The sequence below is a fragment of the Equus przewalskii genome, chromosome 21, assembly GCF_037783145.1.
Source record: "Equus przewalskii isolate Varuska chromosome 21, EquPr2, whole genome shotgun sequence".
NCBI lineage: Eukaryota > Metazoa > Chordata > Mammalia > Perissodactyla > Equidae > Equus > Equus przewalskii.
Window position 1 is genome coordinate 7,919,626 of NC_091851.1, and position 23,679 is coordinate 7,943,304.

The 23,679-nt window shown below is 45.6% G+C and overlaps 1 protein-coding gene across 34 annotated transcripts in view; it reads left to right on the forward strand.

Annotated features, from left to right (window-relative positions):
* The first annotated feature begins 654 nt into the window (after positions 1 to 654).
* KIF16B (kinesin family member 16B) overlaps positions 655 to 23,679 on the forward strand; it is a 276,843-nt gene continuing 253,818 nt past the window's right edge. For 15 of the 34 annotated variants that reach the window (XR_011531200.1, XR_011531198.1, XR_011531201.1 and 12 more), the window contains exon 1: positions 2,099 to 2,310. Coding sequence is in view for 14 of the 34 variants with exons in the window: in XM_070589551.1 (XP_070445652.1) it covers positions 2,264 to 2,310 (47 nt within the window). In the remaining 20 variants the exon portion in view is untranslated. Of the gene's footprint in view, positions 1,195 to 2,098; positions 2,311 to 2,384; positions 2,560 to 23,679 lie in introns of those variants that run through there. The other 19 variants (XR_011531203.1, XM_070589564.1, XM_070589542.1 and 16 more) reach the window with 10 other exon arrangements.

Here is a 23,679-nt window from a genome sequence, read left to right on the forward strand (position 1 = left end):
TGTGTCAAATGGGTATGTTACTGAAGGATGGGGCTGCTGGAAATACATTGAGAAAGGAACGAATAAATGAAACCTCCCAAACAACCAACCAATAAAACTCTAGGCGCAGAAAATCGCTTTAGTGGCTAAAGTAGAACTCCTCCTACAAAGTTTGTTTAATTTGTTGTCTTTAGGAATTGGGAGGCGGACCAGTGGCTGAGCGGTTAAGTTCGTGCTCCACTTTGGTAACCTGGGCTTCTCCGTCGGGATCCTGGCACCGACCTACTCTCTGCTTATCAAACCATGCCACGGCAGCATCCCACATAGAAGAACTGGAATGACTTAAAGCTGGGATATACAACTATGTGCTGGGGCTTTGGGGAGAAAAAAAAGGAAGACTGGCAACAGATGTTACTCAGGGCCAATCTCTCCTCACCAAAAAGAAAAAAAAAATAAAGAATTGGGCTGGCTTTGCCGGGTGTGGGCCCCTGGGGTGTTCAGCGCTGAGGCCCGGGTCCCGGGCAAGCGGGCCAGAAGCCGGGGCAACAGGGGCTCCCCTCGTTGTCAGGCCACGCCCCCCCGGGCGCGCGGCGCGCGGTTTGTCCCCGCGCAGCTCCCATATAAGGCGGGCCCCGCCCCTGCCTGGGGCGGCGCCTCAACCCAGCCTGCCGTGCCGCGCATGCCCGGCCCGCTCCAAAATCTGGCGCTCCTCGTTTTTCCGCAGGCTGGTTGTCGATTGCGCAGCCAGCTACGCGCCAGCAAGCGGGGACAAACCCAGGGTTTTCAGGGTTCTAGAAACAAAAGGAATGCTGATTCCGGGCCAGCCGCGGGGCTCTAGGGAAGCTGGTGAAATAATGATTCCTTGTCTGAGTGGGTTACACGGTCGCAGCCGTCGTCTCCCTTAATGCGTTAACCATCTCCACGGAGTTGTTCCTGGTTTGCAGTAAGGCAGAAGCCTCAGAGGCGCCCAGTAACGCAGGCTGGAGGACTCCCAAAGCTAGTGGTGGGGTTGGGGCTCAAACCCAGGAGCCCAGCCTCCAACTTCTTGCAGCTCCACTACAGCTCGGCTTCCTGGAGGAGCAGCTCCTCCTACCCTGTCCTGCCCTCTTCGTTCGAACTGTGGGCGCTGCCAGCCAGCTCCCGGGTCCGCAGGGGCGGGGTCTGTGTGAAGGCAGAGCATCCCTTTGTGGCCCCATTAGGGCCATGGGGGCCAAGGTGGGTCTTGAGGGCGGGGCACCGTATGCAGTGGGCATGCCCGACCCCACCTGTCAGCTGTGGGACGCGGCGTAGGAAGGTGGGGTCCTGGGCTTGGTAGGGTGGGCTGTTTGGGCTGAGCGGCTCTGAGTGGGGCAGCAGGAGAAACGCAGAGCTGATGCCTTGGTTAATGTGGCCCACAGGTAACCCTGTAGCTCAGAGGTGGCCTCCTGGGTGTGTGATTGACTGACTGAATTGATTCTCCTGGGCCGGGGTTCCTTCTACCAGAGGCCCTAAGCCTTAAAGAGAGGGTCGTCCCCACCCCTAACTCCCTTATGATTAAAACTAAACTACTAAACTGTAACGTAAGTGCCAAAAAGTCCAATTCAAATCTGATTTCAGCCAGTATAGCCATTCTCGCCCGCATTTAAAACATCTAGTACCCTTTTATTTTTATTTCTCGCTTCTTCAGCCTTAGAGTGGTGGAGAATGCCCTAGCGGAGTTTCCCAATAACGAGCTGTGATAATCTTCTCTATGCCTCAGTTTCCTGCTCTGTAACTGCACGAGCTAACTTCTGCACGGTGGGGTAGAGCCAGGTCCTTGTTAAGGGTTGAAAAACCGTGTTTTTGGTAATCTGACCCTCAGGATTGTGGTCCTTGCTCCGGCCCTAAATTACTGCGATCCTTCCCTCTTCCTCCTCTTCCCGTTTTTCAGGGGATGAGGGTGGGTTCTAGCTTCTCGGAAATCACTCCGCCTGGGTCCTCTCCTGTGATTTCCAGGCCACTTCCTACATCGGGGATCTTTCTGATTTGGCGACCTCAGGCGGCGGCGCCCGGGCATCCCGCCCCGCCCCTCCGCCCCTCCGGGCCGCCGCCAAACCCCGGCGCACGGATCACGCGGGCCGGAGCCGCTCTGGGCATGCTCAGTGGCCCGGCAGGTGGGGCCGCCGCGGGACGCCAGGTCCGGCCGGGAGAGGAGGGGCCGGGGCGGAGAGGGAAGTGGGCGGGAGCGCCGCTGAGTCGCGAGAGTCGCCGGCGGCCGGGGTCGCCGGGCAGGTGGGAGCCCTCGCGGGCCGGGCCGGGATGAGCAATGGCATCGGTCAAGGTGGCCGTGAGGGTCCGGCCCATGAATCGCAGGTGAGTGGGGCCGCCTGCGCCCCCTCCCCCGCGGCACGCCCGCACCCGAAGGAAGTTGGTCTCCAGCTCTCCTCAGAGGCCAGCGTGGACTTAAATGTCACCCACCGGGTCCTGGCTGTGCCCCCTGGGGGCCTGGAGCACGTCATGCTTTGCTGTCCCTTTCACGCTGCCCTGGAGGGGACCCTCGGTGGAGAGTTAAGGAGACCAGAGAAGATTCGTAGAAACTCTTCCCCATCCCACTAACTTGAGGTTTGCTTGTCCCCCCTTTAAAAAGCGTCAAGGGATCACTTCCGTGAAGGCGTAAAATCCTTGGAAGGGGGGACGTGGGGGTGGTTGTCGGGGCACCACGAGCTGTGAGGCCAGCTTCCCTCGATTATGCCAACTCAGAAGTTCTGTGTTAACAATGTTACTTTTTAATCTCTTAGTAAGAGATGATTTCCACTCCTTGGATGTGAACCCAAAGTTTTGTGTGAACTGCTAAGTTTTAATCAGTAACTTAGCAGTTCTTAACTTCAGGTTAAAGGGCGGATGGGAAAACTTTTAACAAAGTTTTGACTCTGGGGGAAGAAAAACTCAAGGACGCTTAAGTACACGTGTTTGAAATATGCTGGTGTTAAGAGGGAGAGAGTTGTAAACACATTTAGAATTTAATCTTTTCATATGTTTCTACAAAGTAATGCTTTTCAGAATGGTTTGACTCTTCATTCACTGAAAAATACTCTGTGCTTCCTTTTCAATGACCTCTTTATAATGTTTAGAAAGATGCTTTAGAAGAGTTGGCTTAACTTTAAAGAATGAAGTAGACCTAAGTGGGATATGTCCTCAGAGTCTATGGGGGCAGTTCACACAAGGCTATTTGTGTGTGTGTGTGTGTGTGTGTTTTTTTTTGGGCAGGGAAAGATTCGCCCTGAGTTAACATCTGTTACCAATTTTCCTCTTCCTTTTTTTTTTGAGGAAGATTAGCCCTGAGCTAACATCTGCTGCCAATCCTCCTCTTTTTTTTTTTTTTTTTTTTTGCTGAGGAAGACTGGCCCTGAGCGAACATCCGTGCCCATCTTCCTTTACTTTATACGTGGGACACCTACCACAGCATGGCTTGCCAAGTGGTGCCATGTCCGCACCCGGGATCCGAACTGGTGAACCCTGGGCCACTGAAGCAGAACGTGCGAACTTAACTGCTGTGCCACCAGGGCGGCCCCCCTTCCTTTTTTTCTTTTTTCCTCAAAGCCCCAGTGCATAGAACTAGCTTGTATATCCTAGTTCTACATCCTTCTAGTTCTTCTAGTGAGCTGCTGCCACAGCATGGCTACTGACAGATGGGTGGTGTGGTTTTGTGAGGGGAAAACAAACTGGCAGCTGTGTTAACACGCTGAACTTTGATCACTTGGCTGTCAGGGCTGGCTCACCATTTGTTTTTATTGGCTTCTCAGTCAAGTTGCTGGACATTTGACTTAGCATATGGCCTTTCCACTTTCGTCATATGAGCTTGTGGAGGTCAGTGTTTTGGTAGTTCGGACAGCTGATTGGCGTATCGGAGATCATAAAATCAAGAGATTGCCAGAACCTTCTTTGACTCATCTGAATCTTTTTTTCTATTGGCAAGGAGGGAATCCTTATTCTAGTTTGTAACTATTGGAAACCAGTGCTTTTGTGACTTTTAAGTTATTTCTAAAGATTTTTAGGAAAGAAGTTTGACTTCCTTGTAAATTCTAAGAGAATATCTATGTCATACAAGACAAATAGACCCCAAGGTCATTCAGATCATTTAAACCGATTTTTCTTTATTCTGGATTTACATGGGTATAGGAATTCCTTTCCTTCTTTGGAGTAATAATGAGCAAATGCTGGATTGTATTGAGTAACTTTAGAAAGCATTTATTAAGGGCCTATGAGATGCATGGCATTGTGCTGGGTCCTATCTGGGGAACAAGGTAAATGGGGTCTGATGAGAGTTTCCTAGGATCCTCCTGTCTGGCGAGGGAGGGACTGCATGCTGGCAGGACTCCTGTCATCTCAGGCCTGGGGAGGGATACTGCAAGTGTGGTGCCTTGCCAGCATAGGCCTGGAGCCCGGGTAGATGGAGGGATGGCAGGAAACATGTCCAAAAGCCACATGCTTTGAGGAGATAGATGGTGTGATGACACTTGCGTTCTCAGCAGAGAACTCTGATGGTGGCATCATGATTAGGGCAAGAGGTAAGGAAGCCGCAGTCTGGGTCACAGGTGGAAATGGGAAGGCTGGATAGATACACTGAGACACTTCACTGGCACAGTTGACAGGATTTGGCAGCTCATTGGATGGGAAGGAGAAGAATGGGGAAGAACGTAGAGTCATTAATGGAGATTTGATGCTTAAGGAGGTAGAAGACGTTTGGGGAAGGTGGATGATGAGGTTGGTGTGTTCTGTCTTGGAGATGTAGAGTTACATGAGATGCAGCAAGTGTCAAGTACAAGCACAGTGTCCTGCACCGAGCAAGTGCTGCCCATGTGTTGTCCTGTTCATTTTCTGGAGTGTGGGAAGAACATCTGTCTCTTTGCTGGTGTTCGGTAGACCTAAAACATGCGTTTAGTCCTCAGGTGATTTGAGGGTTGACGTTTGGAAATCTTTTGCACATAAATGTTAGTTTCAGAAGGAGAAAATCATGTTTTTATGTATAAAGCACTGATACACACGCACACACACACAGAGTAGATTAAAAAAAAAATAGAATGCTACAGTGAGAAGAAAAGGGAACCCCCAGGGGTTAGACACTGGGACATGCTTTTCTTTAGGATTCGAGGGAAAACGCTGGCTTGCAGCTGGTGGAAGAGAACCAGCACAGCAGATTGTCATGGCAGGGAAAGGAGAAGTGTCTCCTGAAGGAGGTGGTGATCGTTGGTGTCAAATGTTGCCAAGATGGTGCCCTGATGATGCAAGATGAGGTCCTTGGTTTTGGAGACATTCAAGGAGAGACAATGATCCAGAAGTTGGCATTGAAATGGAAAGATGTCTACAAATGGCCAACCAAAAATACTTGACCTAACTCATAAAGAAAGACATGCAAATAATAATAGCAGGCAGAAATCATTTTTCACCAGTGAGACGGTGAATATTAACTGAACAACAAGTGCTGGCGTAGGAGTGGTGATGGAATCATAAAAGGTCCAAACCTCTGAAACTTCCATACTGGGAAATTTGACAGGAGCTGTCAAGATTGGATGTTTAAAAAGCCTCTGATAGGGCAATTTCATTTCTAAGAATTTATTTTGTAGATTGTATTCCTACCTAGGAAGATGAATGTGTAAGGGTGTTTCTTGCATCATTGTTTGTAACAATAAAAAATCATAAATGGGGGCTGGCCCTGTGGCCCAGTGCTTAAGTTCGTGTGCTCCGCTTCAGTGGCCCAGGGTTTCGCCGATTCGGATCATGGGTGTGGACATGGCACCGCTCATCAAACCATGCTGAGGTGGTGTCCCACATAGCAGAGCCAGAAAGACTTACAACTGGAATATACAACTATGTACTAGGGGCTTTGGAGAGATGAAGGGAAAAAAGGAAGATTGGCACCAGATGTTAGCTCAGGGCAAAATCTTTAAAAAAAATGGAAAAGACCTTCATGTCGCCAACTTGATGGATAAATGTCTTTAAAAAAAAAAAGTCGTAAATGACCTAAATGTACAAAGATGGGGGATTTGTTAAATTATGGCCTATTCATTTAGTAGAATGCTGTGCAGCACTTATAAAAGAATGTGTTGATCTTGAAAGAGTTCCAAGATAGGGGATTAAGTGAGAAAAGCAAGATCTCTACACGTAGACATCCATACTATAGTAGAGGGGTGTGTGTGTGAAAAAATGTGTACATACACCCACGCAAGGCTGTATCTGTACAGAATGATTCATAGGAAGCCTAACAGTGGTAACTATAAGGAGGAGGACCGATGAATTGTTTTCTCTTTTTACTGTTTGAATTTTTGCTTTGCTCATGGATGGTTTTACAATTAATAATTAAAAACTTGTTTATGTAATTTGTAAGTTAACTAAAAAGTCATTGGCGTGGGAGAACGAATTTTTAGCTGGTTGTCTGGGAGGACTGAAGGACGTTGTTAAACTTTGTTCCAGTTTTATTGAGAGAGAATTGACATACAGCACTATATAAGTTAAGGTGTACAGCATAATGACTTGACTTACAGATATTGTGAAATGATTACAGTAAGTTTAGTTAACATCCATCATCTCATAGATACCAAAAAAACAGTTTTTTCCTTGTGATGAAAACCCTTAGAATTTCCTCTCTTGACACCTTTCACATATACCATACAGCAGTGTTGAGGATAGTCATCATGTTGAACATTACATCCCCAGGACTTATTTATCTTATAACTGGAAGTTTGTATGTTTTCACCACCTTCATCCATTTCACCCATTCCCCACTCCCACCTCTGGTAACCACAAATCTGATCTCTGATTCATGAGTTTTTATTTGTTTTGTTTTTAGATTCCACATATATGTGAGATCATACAGTATTTGTCTTTCTCCATCTGACTTATTTCACTTAGCATAATGCCCTCAAAGTCCGTCTATGTGCTCGCAAATGGCAAGATTTTCTTCTTTTTTGTGGCTGAATAATATTCCATTGTATATATACATCACATCTTTATCATTCATCTGTTGACGGACACTTAGGTTGTTTCCAGGATTTGGTGTTGTAAATAGTGCTGCTGTGAATATGGGCGTGCAGATATAAAGGTTTTTTTTTAATGTTAGTTTTTAGAGTATAGGAGCTTTAGGCAAAGAGGAAGCAGCCAACAGAAAGGAAAGGCCTGGGGCAATTGGGAAGTGAGGATGGAGGTTGCAGCCAGGCTCTTAAAGGTTGGGGCAAGGTGGTGAGTTGCTGAGTTTCTGAGCTAGGAGCCTTTGCAGTAACCATTGCTTGCAAGAAACACCTAATGCTTAATTCAGGCCAAGATGTGATGAGTTTGTTTTTATTACCTTATGGCTTTTGGTTAATGTGGCAGAAGTAGTAGTTTCAAATTTGAAAGAGCCGTTTTGTCGCATCGCATGAGCCCCTGCCTTTACTGAGAGTTTGCTCTGTGCCAGGGGTACAAAAGGTGATCTTGGCAACAATCTTAGCACATACAGACTATTATTGTCATGCCATTTTAACAATTGGGTAGCATTGCCCAAAGTCAGTTTCTTAGGATAGTCACAGCTATGCTTTTTAAAATGAGTAAAATGTTAGCAGAAACTTAATTCGTTCATAATTTTTATGGGCAAAAGTTCAACATTTATGTATTGTCTGTATACCTTTTTCTTTGTGATTTCTCCCATTGTTCTTATGCCTAGTCTTTTTTACTGGTTTCATTTTTTTATAATTTTATAGGATATGTATCTTTTTTCACCTCTGAAGAGACAACAAATAATAATTTGGCAACTAATCTGTCCATTTCCTGTTGGTTTCACTTGCTTGTTTTTTCATGGAGACACTAGATGATTCTTCAGTGCTGTCCATCCTGTCCCATTGATCTGCCAGTGTTAACAGAGTCAAGGTCTGAGGGTTTCCAGTTTTGGCTCTTGTCGATACAAATAATCCATAATCAATCTATAAATCAAAGTTCGGGTTGAGTTTATTATGAGCTGAGTGTGAGGACTGTAGCCTCGGGAGGCTTTCTTCCCCAAGGAAGGAAGCATGTCCAGGAAATGGAGTGTACAGAGTGGTTATATACCCTCTTGGAGCAAAGAGCATACGTCACATATGACAGGAATATCTCTTTTACTACTGTCACGAGGTGCTTAGCTGGCACAGCAGGTCACTGGTCACAAAGTGAGCACAGCAGGTTAATAATTAATCCTTAGTGTCCAGGAAGAGATGCTTATTTTTAAGGAAATGCCAATATGGGGGGAAGCTATATCCCTATCTTTCAGGGCATCATTCTTATCTTTGGGACATTGTCAGTGTTTAAAGCAGATGTACAATGCATGCTCAACAGGCCACGTTTGGCCCTTCCAGAAAAACAAGGTCAGGCCGAATTAGTTTTAAACCAGATGGCTTCCTCATATACTCCAATATATCTTACTGCTTTTCATTTATTTATTATTGTCTTTTACAAGCGGGGGAAATTTGAGCAAGAAAGTTAAATTGTTCTAAGCCTCAGTTTTTGCAGCTGTAAAATGGTGATAATAATTGTACATACCTTATAAGTTGTGAGACAGGATCTTTTTTCAGTCTTCCTTTTTGGTGAGGAAGATTGGCCCTGAGCGAACATCTGTTGCCAGTCTTCCTCTATTTTGTATGTGGGTTGCTGCCACAGCATGGCTTGATGAGCTGTGTGTAGGTCCACACCTGGGATCTGGACCTGTGAACCCCAGGCTGCTGAAGTGGAGTGTGTGAACTTAACCACTATGCCACCAGGTCAGCCCCTTTTTTCAAATATTTTTAATTGTGACTCACAATGAAAAACACATTTTGAACTGAGGCTCTCTAGATATGTAAAAGATTCAGGAGGTGTTTCACTCTTGTATTTTCTCTTCTGTCCTATTTTATTCTATTCCGCTTCATTTTAAAAAGTGCTGTTTGCAGATCTACTAAATAGACTTGAAGATCCACTCGTGAGTTGTTGCAAATGAGATGTTAAAAAAGAAAATCCCCAATTTGGACATCTAATTGGCTTTATTCAGCAACTCATGAATCGGGCAGCATCCCACCTGGTAAACAGGAGTTCCTAGGGGCAGTAGAAAGTGGAAGGTTTTCATAGGGAGAAATTGGGTGGGACAGAAAAGTTATTAGCAAAAGAAAAGAAAGGATTGTTGGAGGCCAGGTTACCTTCCCTTAGGGGAGCCCGGGGTCCTATCCTGCAAGCCCTCACCAGGGCTGACCAGGGAAGTCCAGGCTGGTTGGCTTAAAATCCCGCCTGGGAGAGGCAGGAACCGCGCTTAGCTGGTTAGTGTTGCCGGGCTTAGCTACCTGCCTCCATCTGGGGCTTGTGTCTTTTCAGTGGATGTAAAGCGGGCGGGTGAAGCTCTCCACACAACGCCCGGCATGTAGTGAGGGCTCTGTAAAGACTGGATATTGTTACTGCTCTTGTTTTTACTACTTAGGATGGTAACTTTATTCAATAACAAGTATTTAAAAAATGTTTTACCAAAAGCGTGTACTACGTGCCGGCCTGGGGCCAGGTGGTGGCTTCAAAGTGTGCTTGCTCATCTTGCCGGGAGGGTGCACCCCATTCCTTCCAGTGTCTGACTGAACTGCCTCTTCCTGTCATGTCTATCAAGTTAAAAAGAGAAGGAAAAGAGCAAGAAAGCAGCAGTGGTATTTTGACATGGATTGATTTCTTTAAAGTGTACTGAAATCTTCCCATTTTAAGAGCAAAGTAGCGCCAGGGGAACTCGTTCCTGGTGCGTCTCTTGTGTTAAGGCTGGGAGGTGGGCCTGCCCCTCACCGGGCATCGTGCTCCTTTCTTTACCTTGGCAACTTTGTTTCCTCCTCCCACCAACTGACCGACTGAGGGCTTTTTATCCCCATTTTACAGAGGGGAGACTGAGACCCCTCAGACTATAATGGTGGGTTGGGCTGAGCTGGCTCCAGTTCCCTTCAGAGTCCTTTGTCTGGTGACTTGTTGCCTCGGGCTCGCTGGTGACAGAAGCCCTTGGCCTCAAGGGACTGCTGGTGTAGTGGCAGAGAGGGCGGGACACACAGCACGTAAAAATAACGATGGAATCTGTGTGCGGTTGAGATGGAGCGAGCCTCTGGGGGATTCCTGCGGCTAGGGGAAGAGGTCTCCAGGGCTTCCTTTGGTCTCTCAGATAAGAGGGTGGGGTGTGGATTGAGCCTGAAGGGGTGTTACCAGTAACCATTTAAAACGGATCTATTAAGTGCTTGACAATGCTCTTTGGAAGTTGGCATCTTACCCTGTTCTACAGATGAGGAGCAGGGCTCAGAGACTGAAACAGCCTGCCTGAGGTTGCACAGCTAGGTTATTGTGAACCCAAGTCTCTCTTAGTCTCATTTCTAAAGCCCCTCCGTTATACAGAAGACTTAGATGAGAGGAGGGCAGGGGATGGGTGGCAGGTAGGAAGGCGTACGGTAGTCAGGGATTTTAGATCAACTGAAGCTTTTTGTGAGAATTAGTTGAGGGCTAGGTAGGCAGGGTGTTGCGAGGACTTTGTCAAGCTTGAGAGTTTGGGCTTTTATTCTAGAGTGCTGCTTTGGCCAGTGTGGTAGCTGTTGGCCGCATTTGGCTATTTAAATTAACATTAAATAGAATTTAGAATTTAGTTACTCAGTCACATTTCAGATGCTCGATAGCCACACATTGAACGATGCAGATCCAGAACACGTCCATCCTTGTGGAGACTTCTGTTGGGCTGTAAGGCTGAAGGGGTTTGAACCACAGCTCGGGCTTTGAATCCTAGCTTCGTGCCTTGGCACCTGCTGAGCTGCTCTGTGCTCCAGTTCCTTCATCTGTAAATGGGGATCTTCTCAGGGCCCAGCTCTGTGGGCCCAGGTGGTGGCTGACTGAGTTAACACTTGCCAACAGTAAGGGCTCTATAAATGTGGTCTGTGTTGTTCAGCACTGGGAGCTACTGGTGGTTTTAGAACAAGGTTGTCATTTGCCGCTTACTGTTTTCAGGAGTTTCATCTGACAGTAGTGCAGGGAAATAATACCAGCACCAGCACCAATGAACATTTATTACCGTTTGCCCAGTGCTGTGCTAAGTGCTTTTTATGCATTCTGATCCCATTGGCTTTCCTACCACACTGTAATGCAGGAGCCCGGGCCCAAGATGTCTGAGTGGGCAGAGGCCAGTGTCGGAAGACTGTAAAGAGAACTGAATTTGACCCGGGACGATGTGATTCTGGACCAGGTTGGAGTTGTAATAGGAGAGGGCACAGTGATAGGAAAGGATAAAACTTACAAACAGAAACCTGAAGCAGCTTTCACTGTATTTTCTGATTGTGAAAATAATGTCCTGGCTCATAAAAAAATGTGTGCCATGCAGAAAAGTGTACCACAGAAATCAGATCACACATCGCTCATAATTCCATGGTCCAGAGATAACTACTTGTAGACTTTTGGCGCATTTGAATCCAGTCCTTTTTTCTCCGTTTGTGTGCAACGTAAGGTAATATATACCCTGTTTTATATCCTGTTGTTTTGCTTTTGAAGAGACATTCTGAAGCCCAATCAGCAGGACGAAGGTGAAGAGTCAAAGATGCCTGAGTGGTTTGGGGCAGAATTAAGTGGAAGAATACCTTTCCCAGAGTCAGGATGCTGGGGATGAGCTGGGTGGGCTGGAGGGGCCTGGTGGTCAGTTGGGGTGGCTCAGGGCGCAGCTGCGGGTCCAGTGGTAGGAACTCGGGCGAGTCCCCAGCTGTGCAGATGCACATTTGGAGGTGGGTCGCTGTGCAGGTGGTTGTGGGTATGGTGGAAGTGCATGTCGTCTCTGAGGAAGGCCATAGTAAAGGAGGAGGGGCAGAACCGCATGACCTGGTTATGACACAGCTCTTCAGGCGGCTGGCTGAGTGACCTGGGCAAGTTGATTTTACCCTGTAAGGCTCAGTTTCTTTCTTGTAGAACAGTGATTCTCCAAGTGTACTCCAGAGGTAGCTGGGGATCACTGAGACTTTTAGGGGATTTGCAAAGTCAGGACTGTTTTTACAGTAATACTACTAAGATGTTATTTGCCTTTTTTACCCTCATCTCTCATGAGAGTACAGTGGAGTTTTCTAGAAGCTACACGATGTATGATGATAATGTGAGTCTGTGTGCTGTGCATCCTGTGTTTTAAAAATTTCTCAATTTTAATTTCTAATATGGTAACTATAATTAGATATATCTACATTAATAAAAGCTCTTTGGGCTCCTCAGTAATTTTTTTTTTTTTTTTTTTGCTGAGGAAGATTCACCCTGAGCTAACATCTGTTGCCAATCTTCCTCTTTTTTGTTGTTGAGGAAGATTAGCCCTGAGCTAATATCTCTGCCAGTCTTTCTCCACTTTATGTGTGAGGCACTGCCACAGCATGGTTGACGAGTGGTCTAGGTCTGTGCCCTGGATCCAAACCGGCAAACCCAGGCCACCAAAGCAGAGCATACTGAACTTAATCACTACACCACAGGGCTGGCCCCCTCAGTAATTTTTAAGAGTGTAAAAGGGTCCTGAAGCTACAACATTTGAGAACTGCTGCTGTAAAATAATACTGCGCAAGTTGTTGAGGGGATCCGATGAGAGAGTCTGTGCAGCGGGTTCGGCACACTTCCGGGCCCGTAATAACCTTTTGGTGAGTCAAAGCTGCTGTTGTTTCTTATCATCACCGTTGTTACTGGCAGCCACACTTGAGGAGGCAGGAGTGAAGGGCCAAGCAAAGAGAGAACGGGAGAAAAGCAGGAGAGTGGAAAATCAGGAACGACAGGGCGACAGGGCGGGAGAGAGAGAGGGGTGCCTGCCTCAGGGGCGGCGCAGGCCGAGGCCAGGGCCCAGCCGGCCAGTGAGACGATAGGCTCGGCTCTGGAGCGAGCTGTGTTAGTTGAGGTTGGGAGCCCGTGTCATGGGGCAGGAGGCTGGGGGATGAGGGCATGGAGGTGGCACCTGTTGCCTGCCCTTCCAGGTAATGGAGGGATTGAAGGAAGGAGAGAACTAATCCGTGTTCGCCTGTGCAGAGTTTGGCTCCTATAATAACATCTTTCCAAACTCCTGTACTTGTGTGATGTGCGCAGGTCCTGGCCCTCTCCTGAGCATTGCAAGCCTGGACTCGGCAGAGGAGAGGGGTGTGTGTGTGTGTCTCTTTTTGTTTTAAAGGAGAAGAAAAGAAAGCAGACAGGGAGTTAGGGAGTTGGAGAAAGAAGGCTGCTGGGGCGGGGGAGGGAAGTGGGATGGCTAGAAAGATCAGGCAGCTTTCTGCGGGGAGTGGGGACCTGTGGCTTCAGGCGAGATCCCCTGGGGAGGGCTGCGCTGTTCCTGACTCTGGAGTGTGGGCCATGTGGAGATTTTTTCCTTTGTTTTGGTGGGCTTGACAAGTGACCTGAAGCCAGTGACTGAGGATGTTTTTTCATGTGCAAAATTTAAAGGTATCTTAATATGTATGATGTACTTATATAAGATGTGAGTCCTGGTGTTTAAAAAAAGACTCTTCAGTGACATAGAGTATTTAGTAAACATAATTTGGTATTAAACTTTTGCCACTTTATTTTAGGTGAAAGAGAGAGAGTGTGTGTGTCCTTCTGTCTGTCTGTCCATCAGAGAGAGGTTATTTAGAAACGTCCAGTTGTGCAATACATAGCTCTGTGGTCTGAAGCTGATTTATTTTACATATCCTTATTTCATGATTAGTTTTCTAAATTGTTTCAATAGCTTTTGCTGCTTTTGTGGGTTCCGTAATTAGAATGCAGTCTTGCTAATGTTTATTTTGTGAAAGAAGATACATTATAGTTACACCTGCCACCTGAGGGAAGATGTGGCGGTGCCTCAGTGCCCAGGACCCAGAGCCTGTGTTGACTTGGGTGGCTTGGGCAGTCTTCTGTCAGCTCCACTTACAGAGAAAGTCAAGGGAGAACTCCTTCGTGGGAAGGGGTCCTTGTTCTTGGGATTCAGCCCACCGATTTCCCCTCAGCCACAGAGTGGGTGGCTGCCAGCAGGGCCTGGGAGCTTTCCTTTGCTCTCACCCCTCAGCTGAGCATTTGGGTTCGCTGCTCCATCCAGGTCCAGAGGCATTCATTATTCATTGTTACTGCCCAACAGAGGGGAAATAGCTGTTTCTGTGATCAGCAATCTACTCACAGACACTTTGAGCAAATTTGAATGGGATATGTAGAATTTAAAATAAGTGGAGAAAGTGCTTTCACTGTAATGGTGTTAAATAATTTTTGTCATCAATCACTATTTCTAGCCACTCATTCACTTACTAAGAATTCTGCTAAATCTTACGCTACCATTATCTAATTTACTTCTTAACAACAATTCTGTACGACGGAATACTGTTAGCTCTGCTTTATAGATGAGGGAGCTGGGAGTCAGAGAAGGATCAGGTGCTGCCTCAGATATCACTTCTTCAGAGAAGCCTTTATTACGTTACTCTGGTTTTCTAGTTTCGTAGCGTTTACCATTATCTGAGTTTGTGTGTGTGTGTATATATGTGCATGTGTGTGTGCATATGAATGTATTTTTGTTTGTTTGTTTGTTTGTTCTCTCTCTCCTTCTTGCATGTGAACTCTGTGAGAGGCAGTAACCTTGTCAGTCGTGTTCATGGCTATTTCTCCAGGGCCGAGAACAGTACCTGGCAGAGAGGGGTACTCAAAATATTTGTTGCATTAACAACTGCCACTTCCCTCCCTCTTGGTCTTTCAGTTTGTGGATGCTTGTGAGGAATTAGGAATCTGTAGCCCAGCATGTGTACGATGTCTCATGTTGCTTCTCATGAGCAGGAAGAGAGAATCTTGATGATCCTCCTATTGGGTGTTTAGGAGGAAGGGAGCGGAGGAAGAGAGCTGAGAGAGAGCCTGGGTAAAGAGTGACAGCTTCAGCACTTCCCCTGTGTGTTAAATTAGCTGTACGCAGATTACACATCAAATACATATTGTATTTATCTCTTATGGTTAGAGAATTGGAGGCATAACTCTCTTACTGTTTAAATGATACATAGTTTATGGAACAAAACATCTTGTTCCTTTTTTCAGAAAAAGTTTTTTTTACCTTTTTATTTTAAAATAATTTTAGACTTATAGGAAAGGTCCTATATATGCTTCATCCACCTTCTGCTAATATTAACGTCTTATGTAACCATCGTACAGTTATCAGAACCAAGAAATTAACATTGGTACAATGCTATTAACTAGACTATAGTTTTCCCACTAAGGTCCTTTTTCTGTTCCAGGATCCAATGCAGGATCCCACATTGCATTTAGCTGCCACGTCTTCTTAATCTCTTTTGCGCTGTGACAGTTTCTCAGTCTCAGAAGAGTGTCAGTCAGTTATTTTGTAGAACAGCCCTCAGTGTGGGTTTCTCTGATGATTTATCATGATAAATTGAAGCTACGCAGTTTTGGCGAGAACACCACATAAGTGATGCTGTGCCTTCCATTTCGTATCATGTCAGGGGGTTCATGATGTCAGTATGTCTTATTACTGTTGATGTGGACCTTGATCACTTGGTTAAGGGGGTGTCTGCTGGGTTTCTCCACTGTAATGTCTTTGAAATAAATAAGTATCTTGAGGGAGATATTTTACAAGTTTTTGACTTCAGTTTGCAAGAGTATTTTTCCCCCATGGGAATACATTTCATATTTTCTAATAAACGTTATTATGAATATAAGATTCATTTAAAACATTTCTTTCCGTTTGACTTAGTGAAAGACGATTTATCATGTTATTTAAAATGAAGGACACTTGTGTTTAGGAAGGCTGATGATAGTGGTACTGGACTCTGTGCTTCCACCATCTACAGTAAGACGTTTATCAGCTCAGCGCACTTCTACTCTCTATTTCATTTTAGAAAAGATAGTTGTTACCCACATTGATTTTACGATCCGCACTTTGAAAGACGCTACTGTAGTAAGTTTGCTGTCCAGAGCAGAAGTTGGTAACATCTGATTTTCTTACAGGAGAGAACATTGAAATTAGGGTGCCATTAGAGTCAAAGTCACTCAGTCCTGTTTCCTCTTGGAAGCCAGTGGGGGCGGGGTGCTGGGGGAGACTGCTCACCATCCCAAGAGGATAAACAAAGCTTAGAATGAGAATTTCAAACTTTTCAAAGTCTAGGATCCTGAACCCGCCATGGATCGCCTACTCTTATGAGCCTTCTTTCCTGAGTCCTTGTGGCCTCGGGGGCTCTCACCTGGTTGTACCTGCTGATGCTTATTTTCAGGGTTTTATTGACAGTCTCAGCCATCACAGTGATTCTGCTTGGGGTACAGGTAAATCACTTGGAGAGCTCCTTACGAGTGGAACTTAAAGTTCCCTAGGGAGCTTTCAAGAAAAAGTGATTCAGGGTAGTGGAAATTAGCTCAAAAATGAGAAAAGTTTCAGGAGATAAAGCTTTTAGAAATAGATTTTGGTCTGTTCTCTTCCTTTTCCTGAAGTTAGTGTTTTCATATGAGCTATCTCAGCTTGATCAATAGAAAGGTAATTGTGAGAAAAATAGTCGTTCTCGGCTGGTGCTCATATATGATGATCCAATTAAGGAACTTTTCTTCTTTTTTAAAATATTTTTAAAATTTTCCTTACAAAACGTTGCCAAAATAGTACAGAGTTCTCATATACCTTTTACCCAGCTTCCTCAAGTGTTACCATCTTATATAACTATGGTATAATTAAAAATCAGGAAAGTAACATTGATACAGTACTATTCACTGCTCTTGCTGGTTCAGATTTCTCAAATTGCCCAGTAATGTCTTTTATTCTGGTCCAAGATCCAGTCCAAGATCACACAATGCATTTAATTGTCTTGTAAAACATCTTAATTAGCATCTTGTTAATTAAGCTTTTCTTGTTCATAGGGCCAACTTGCCTATACTGGTATGATATTAGGGGTAAGAACAGATAACATTTCCCCCAGAATTGCTCTCTCTATTCAAAAGATTGAGGAATTATGCCTTCTTGCATCCTTTGTTGGAGTATAGGCAGGCATTTTGAGCTGTTAAGACCTTGGTTGGATTAATTGTTCAGTTCCACAGGTCAAATGAAAGGGATACGTGGGGACGTTTAATCCTTGATGGGGTGGAAAGAGTTGGAGTTTAGAATGCAGGTTTCAGTGTTGTGTCAAGGACTGGTTTTAGGCAAAATTAGTTAAATCTATAGTACAGGGGCCACAAACTCAGGGCCCACATGGACCAGGCAGGCCTGCAGTAATCCATATTAGAAACCCTGAGCACGGGAGAGGGTAAGTAGCAGGTTCTCAGCTTCTGGGTCAGGGAGGTAGTCTTGTGTGGAGGGCCACTTGCCAGCTTCTGTGAGAAATTTACCCCCACATTTTAATGGCTTAGCACTAAAGTTACCAAAGAAGTTTACCGTTTCTTCATGTAAGCAGATCACTGTGTGTGGTTTCCGTCAGCAGGTGGCTTTTCTCCTTTCTCCCGGAGCCTCGACTCTCTGAGGCTGCTCTGTCGTCTCTCTGCAACCAGTGGAAGGGAGCTAGAGGGTGGGGGATGTGCACCCACTTCTTGACGTGCACCCACTTCTTGGCTGCCTTGGCATGGAAGAAGCAGACATCAGTAGTGCTCACCTTCTCTTGGTCACATGGCCACACTTGAGTGCAAGGAAGGCAATGAAGTGTAGTTACTGGCTGGGAAACCACTTTCCAGTGACAATTCCATACCATATAAGGGAGGAATTATCTATTTCTACTGCACCCATATCTAGAGAGACACTTTCTCCATTCCTACCAGTGATGCCAGTCTGGACCGTTGCACTCGCCATCCGCTCTGCTGGAGGTGTTCCTTCCCCGGATGTCCACCTGTCCCATTTCTTCCTTCCTTAGAGGTTTTGCTTAAATGTCACCTCTTCAACGCAGTTTCCTCAGTTATCCCATTGGCAATAGCACCCCCACCCCTGGTGTTTCCTGTCCCCCTTCTCTATTTTTTCTCTTTACAGCTCTTATCACAATTTCGCCTACTATGTATTTTCATTATTTATTGGTTTATTTTCCAAATCTCCCATGAGGACAGGGGCCATTTCTTTCTTGTTCTTGGATATCTTCCTTGTGCTTAGCATGTAGCAAGAGTTCAAGTGTTGAATAAAACTGGGAACTTGGACTGTTAAAATCCTCAAAATTTCAAATGTTGGCAAGGATTATAGCTAAGACAAACAAGCCAACAGATTCCTGTGCAGATCCAAAAGACCATTCGGATGTGCTGCCAGCTGCCATCCTGGGCCTTGGGTGGAGGGCCGGGTCCCCGGGCCTGGAGCCGGAAGGCGGGGGTTTGCACTCCCACTCTGCCAGTTGCTTGTGGTGTGAGCTTGAGTGTGTCACTTCACTTCTCTGCACCTGAGATCCTTCTTCTAAAACGTGAGTCCAATAGTCCCCTCTCCTTTTCCTCTTGTGTTACTATGATGATTAAATAAAGTAGATGGTACATAAAAACGTCCAATGTACGGTAGATGCTCAATTAATGGTTGCTCAATTATTGGACTTACTGTCTGTCTGAGCTGGGCTCTGTGCTAAGTGCTGGGAGAACACGTGCCAAGTGGGACAGTCCCAGAAAGCTTCCAGGAAGTGGGGAGGGGGAAGCTGGATCAGGACACTGTAAGATGGGAAAGAATCGTAGCAGGGGAAAGATCTTTCAGTCATCAAGAAGTATTTATTGAGTGCCTCTGCATACAGGGTTCTGTTCAAGGTTTGGAGATTCATTGATGAACAGGGTGGATAGAGTGGCTGCTCGCAGAGAGCTTATATTCTAGTGTAATGCTGTCTAATAGAAATGCAACGTGAACCACATGTATAATTTAAAATTTTCTGGTAGTCACATTGAAAAGTAAAAAGAAATAGATGAAATTAAACTTAATAATTGATTTAATTTAATCCAATATATTAAAAATATTATTTTAATATGCAATCAATAGCATAAGTATTACTGAGATATTTTACATTATTTTTTTGTATGAAGTCTTTGAAATCTGGTATGTGTTTTACACTTACAGCACAACTCAATTTGGACGAGTTATATTTCAAGTGCTCAGTAGCTTCAGGCAGCTAGTAGCTGCCATATTGGGCAGTACAGGTCTAGTGAGTAAACAATAGATCATATGTAATGGCAAGTGGTTGAAAGTTCTATAACGAAAACAAAGCAGAGTAAAGGGACAGATAACCATAGATAACTGTGGTAAGGGAGGGACTCTGTGCAGATGAAAGAAAGTGACGAACCGTGGGATTATCTGGGAAGAATGTTCTAGGCAGAAAGAATTGCAGGTACAAAGGCCCTGTGGCAGCAGCATACCTGGAATGTGCACTAGATACTGGAGGCCAATGGGGCCTGAGTGCAGTGAAGGAGGGGAAGTACGGTGGATCATGTAGGGCCCAGGAAGCCATGGGAAGGTCTTAGGCTTTCTTCTAAGTGTGGTTAGGGCCATTGGAAGGGCAAGAGTATGGAGTGACCTGATCTAACTTACGTTGTCAAAGGTCACTTGAGCTGTTGGTGGAGAATGGACTCTAAGGGAGCAAGAATAGAGGTGGATGATTTGAGCAAGAGGCATGGAAGTATATGATCATGATCATGCATATGATCGTTTACCCTGCAAGCATTCATTGACCACCTGCAAAGTGCCAAGTGTTGTGTTAGGCACTGAGGACACCAATGGGCGTGGTCTCTGTCCTCACGGAGCTCAGGCTATTGAGTGAGTGACCAGCTAGTTCAGAGCAGAAGGGTTGAAGAGAGGAGCAGAGGGAGAAGGCAGGGAGCCATTCTGTTGAGGAGGCAGGTGTGATGGCACCTGGCTATGCTGGTTTTTTTTTGCTCCTCTGATCACCAGGCTAGAGCATCAGGCTAAAGAGCTTGCATTTAGGTGATCTGTGATATCCTTCTAGCGCTGAGCTCAGCAGCCCTTATTCTGTTGGCAATGGACAGCCGCTGAAGGTGAGTTGGGGAGGTGAGGGCCGATGCTCAATGTATGGTGAGGTCAGTGGACCAGTGTTGAAAGGAGGAGGATGGCGAGAAGGGAAGGTAGGAACTCTCCAAAGGTAGGCTTTTCCCCCAAGGGAGCTTTATTTCCAGCCTGCACTTTCTACTAACAGATAGTTTTCAAATTTTCTGCCCTTTCTGATGACTAGTAAATGAGTTAAAGAATCATTGGAAGGAATTCATTCCTCCTTCTCTGGAACATAAGTGCTTATGATCTGGCTTGATTGTTTCTAATTTGATCTTGGCTGGAATTCCTCTCTGTTTTGATTCTGAAGAGTCAGATGATTTCCTGGTTGTTTCTGCTTGGGCCATCTTTCCGCCTTTCCCTTTTATTTTACTCTGACTTTGCAGAGATAGCTGTCACTAATCAGTCCTGGATAAATCTAATTTATTTGCTGCACCATCTTCCTTAGCTTTTGGAGCGTGTTTGTAGTTATTGATTTGCCATTGATTATTCATTCGTTCATCCATTCAGCAGACATTAAATGCTTTCTGCATATAAGAAACTTCTTTTTTCTTATGCAAGCTTTTCCTTGGAAGGATGCCTTTGGACTGTAGTTTGATTAAATTAGTGAGGCAGAGATTTCACTGCCCGTAATCCCAAACTTTCTCTCACAGTGCTCAATATAGTGAAGGTGTGACAGGGGCATGGATGGGAAGCGTAGGTAAATCAGATGGTCCTAGGATTGCATCCTGGCATTGCCACTAACTACTGTGAAGTGCTTGCATAGAGTAGGTACAATCAACAGTAACTTATAATTTTATCTTCTATCTCTTAGGATTTTACATGAATATTATGATAATGAGCGGAATCTTACATAACTCAATAATGACTAGACGGAGTCCACTAGTCACCAAGTATTAGGTTCTGCTGTGTAGATAATAAAGTACAGTAGGTGTTTGGAGAAAGGAAGATCAGTGTGAGCTCAAGTCTACAGGCAAGGTGTTATGGCAGAAGTTAAGCTTTGGGGTCCGATTAGGCTTAACTTGGTGAAGAGGAGGTGTTTTCCTGTTGACGGTGACATCCATCCAACCATGGAGCTTTCGTTGAGGCCTTTCTTTTGTCAGAGGTGAACAAGAGCATGATCCGGTTCTCTGGTCACTTGTGACCTAGCAGGAGCAGCAGAGACAGAGAGAACCTCACACGGTCTCTGGGTAATAATGGTGCGTTGAGTGCACGACAGCATGGGGTGGGGAAGTGTGAGTGGAGCTCCTTCTAAGGGCTGAGAGAAACATTCTAGAGGATTCCATGACTGAAGGCTGGGCTCTGCAGGATGAGTCAGCCAAGCAGACAAGATTGGCAATAGCACTTTAAGCAGAAAGGTTACAGAGGCCTTAAACTGCAGAGTACGATTAGGGAGCTGCAAAATGTTATGGCCTGGCTGAAACTTCAGGTGGCTGCTGAGAGTGGGGGCTGGAGATGTGGGAGGTCCAGATGATGGGGGTGCCTTGTTTGACCAGTTGTGCAGTTTGGACTTTATTATTTCTTCCCATCCATTGTTCTAAAAATGATTTGACTTTAAGCTGATTCTGTAGGTAATGGGAGCCATTTTACAAATGGGTGTAGCATGGTGAGATTTGTATATTACAAAGCCAGGGAGTGAGACTGACAGCTACCAGACCTGTTTGGGAGGCCATCAGCTATGACTGGACAAAGAGGGGCCCGAACTAGTTGGAGTGGATCCATTCTCCCACTTGCCTACTCAGCCACTGTCCTTTCAGACACTAGCAAGTCAGTGATGTATCCACTCAACTATCCATCCTCATTGCTCGTTCACCCCATCCACCCACCCACTGACCCCCCCACATCCTACCAGCTACCTCTCTGATCACCCAAACCCCATCACTCACCTACCCACCAAACCAATCAAACAACCATCCTCCGTTATTTATTAAGCCCCTGCTCTGTCCCAGGCTCTGTGCTGTTGATTGGGATGCTGTGAAAGGAAGACTGGCACATTCCAGCTCTCCTGCAGCTTATGATCTAGTTGAGGAGACATATATTGTGAAAATCCCACAAATGGGTATTTATTTAGAGTTTGAGGGAAGTGCTTTGGAAGAAAAAGAAAAAGCTTCTATAAGAACCTGTAATAGAGAGACTTGATCCAGGCTAGGGAGAAGGGCCCAGGAAATCTGCCTGGAAGAAGGACATCCAAGCTCAATCCTGAAGGATTCAAGTGATATTTAAGAGTTAAGAGTGACAGACAAGATGGAGGTGGGAGGAGGAATGGGTGACAACTCCCAGGTGGCTGAGGGGATGGGCTGGGTAACAGGTCTTTGGCCAATTTTGAAATAATCCAGAATGTAGTATGTCCTACACCAAAACATGCTAGAGAGGTCTGGGGGAAGAGTTGGTGTAGAGTCATGGATGTGCTTCCATCATCCTGGCTCTTTCTCACTTGATGGTTCCCCGAAATCTGTTTCTTTGCCTTCTTAACGGAGAGAGTAAACTGACCCCTGGGCACCTCTTCTTTCCATCTTTTGTCCATAACAGACCACAAAGTAGACGTCAGTGTATTGATACAAAGAGATTCCATCCACCCATCATTGATTGATTGATTGATTGATTGATTGATTGATTGATTCATCATTCACAAACTATTTAAATGTTGCCGGGTATGTATAAGACCTTGGGCTAGACCAGTAGTTCAAGGTGTTTGGTTTTGGGGACTGTTATACTCTAAAAAGTTATTGAGGACCCCAAAGAGCTTTTGTTTTTCTGGGTTATATCAATCTATGTTTGCCACATTAAAAATTAAAACAGAAAATTTACAACATAGAAATATGCAAGCACACATTTCCTTAGCCATCACAATGGTTCATCATCACATCTTGTAGCCTCTGGAAAACTTCATTGTGCAGTCATGAGAGAATGAGAATGAAAAAGGCAAAGCATGTCCTGGTGTTATTATGAAAATAGTTTTGACCTTGCAGAGTCCCCCAAAACCTTTTAAAGTTGCTGGGCTGCCTGTTGGGGATATAGTGGTGCACAAGCCAGGCATCCTTGCCTCTCTTGGACCAGGTCTTATGGTGCTACTGAAGCCCATGGTGAGAGTCAGCGTGTGACTCCCAATTGGGGCATCAGGGAAGGTACTAGGAGGCAGAGACATCTCAGCTAGACCTGAAGTGGCCTTAGCCAGGGGGGACCAGTGTAGCACGGGGAGGGAGAAGCATGGGCGAGATCCAGAGGCCTCATTTGAGGAACTGAAGGGAGTTGGTCATGGCTGCACGTCGGCAGTGCATTTGCTGGCAGTCATCTTTCTCTGTGTGGCTTCAGTGGGATATGATTTATCCACTTGTTTGTTTTCAGAGGTACACATGGCTGTTTTCAGGTCCCTTCGCTGTGTGACTTGTAGGAAGCTAAGGGCCTTGTTTCTTCCCGCTCCTGTTGGAGAGCTTCCTATTTCAAGTGCTGAACTGGATTTGTTGAGCTTTGAAAATGCAAACAGAGCAGAGCCATGAAACATGAGGGGGCTCAGAGGAAGCGTCAGTGTGCAGCATAATGGAGGCTGAATTAACAAGCATGATTAATCATAAAAGAATGGAAAGTGACACTTGAGAGCTGAGGACTTGAGTGGAATAGAAGTAGAACTGCTCATTTGATGTCATCGTATTATCTCAAGATGAGGCCTATTGGCCTCAGACTGTGAGTGCCGTTACATTATGTGCCAGCTCCCGCCTCCTCCTCCTGGCCTGAGGTCCAAATTAAAGGTGTAGGTATTAGACCAGGTGCAACTTGAGACTTCCTTCGCCCTCATATAGCTGGCGGAGGAGGGGCCTGCT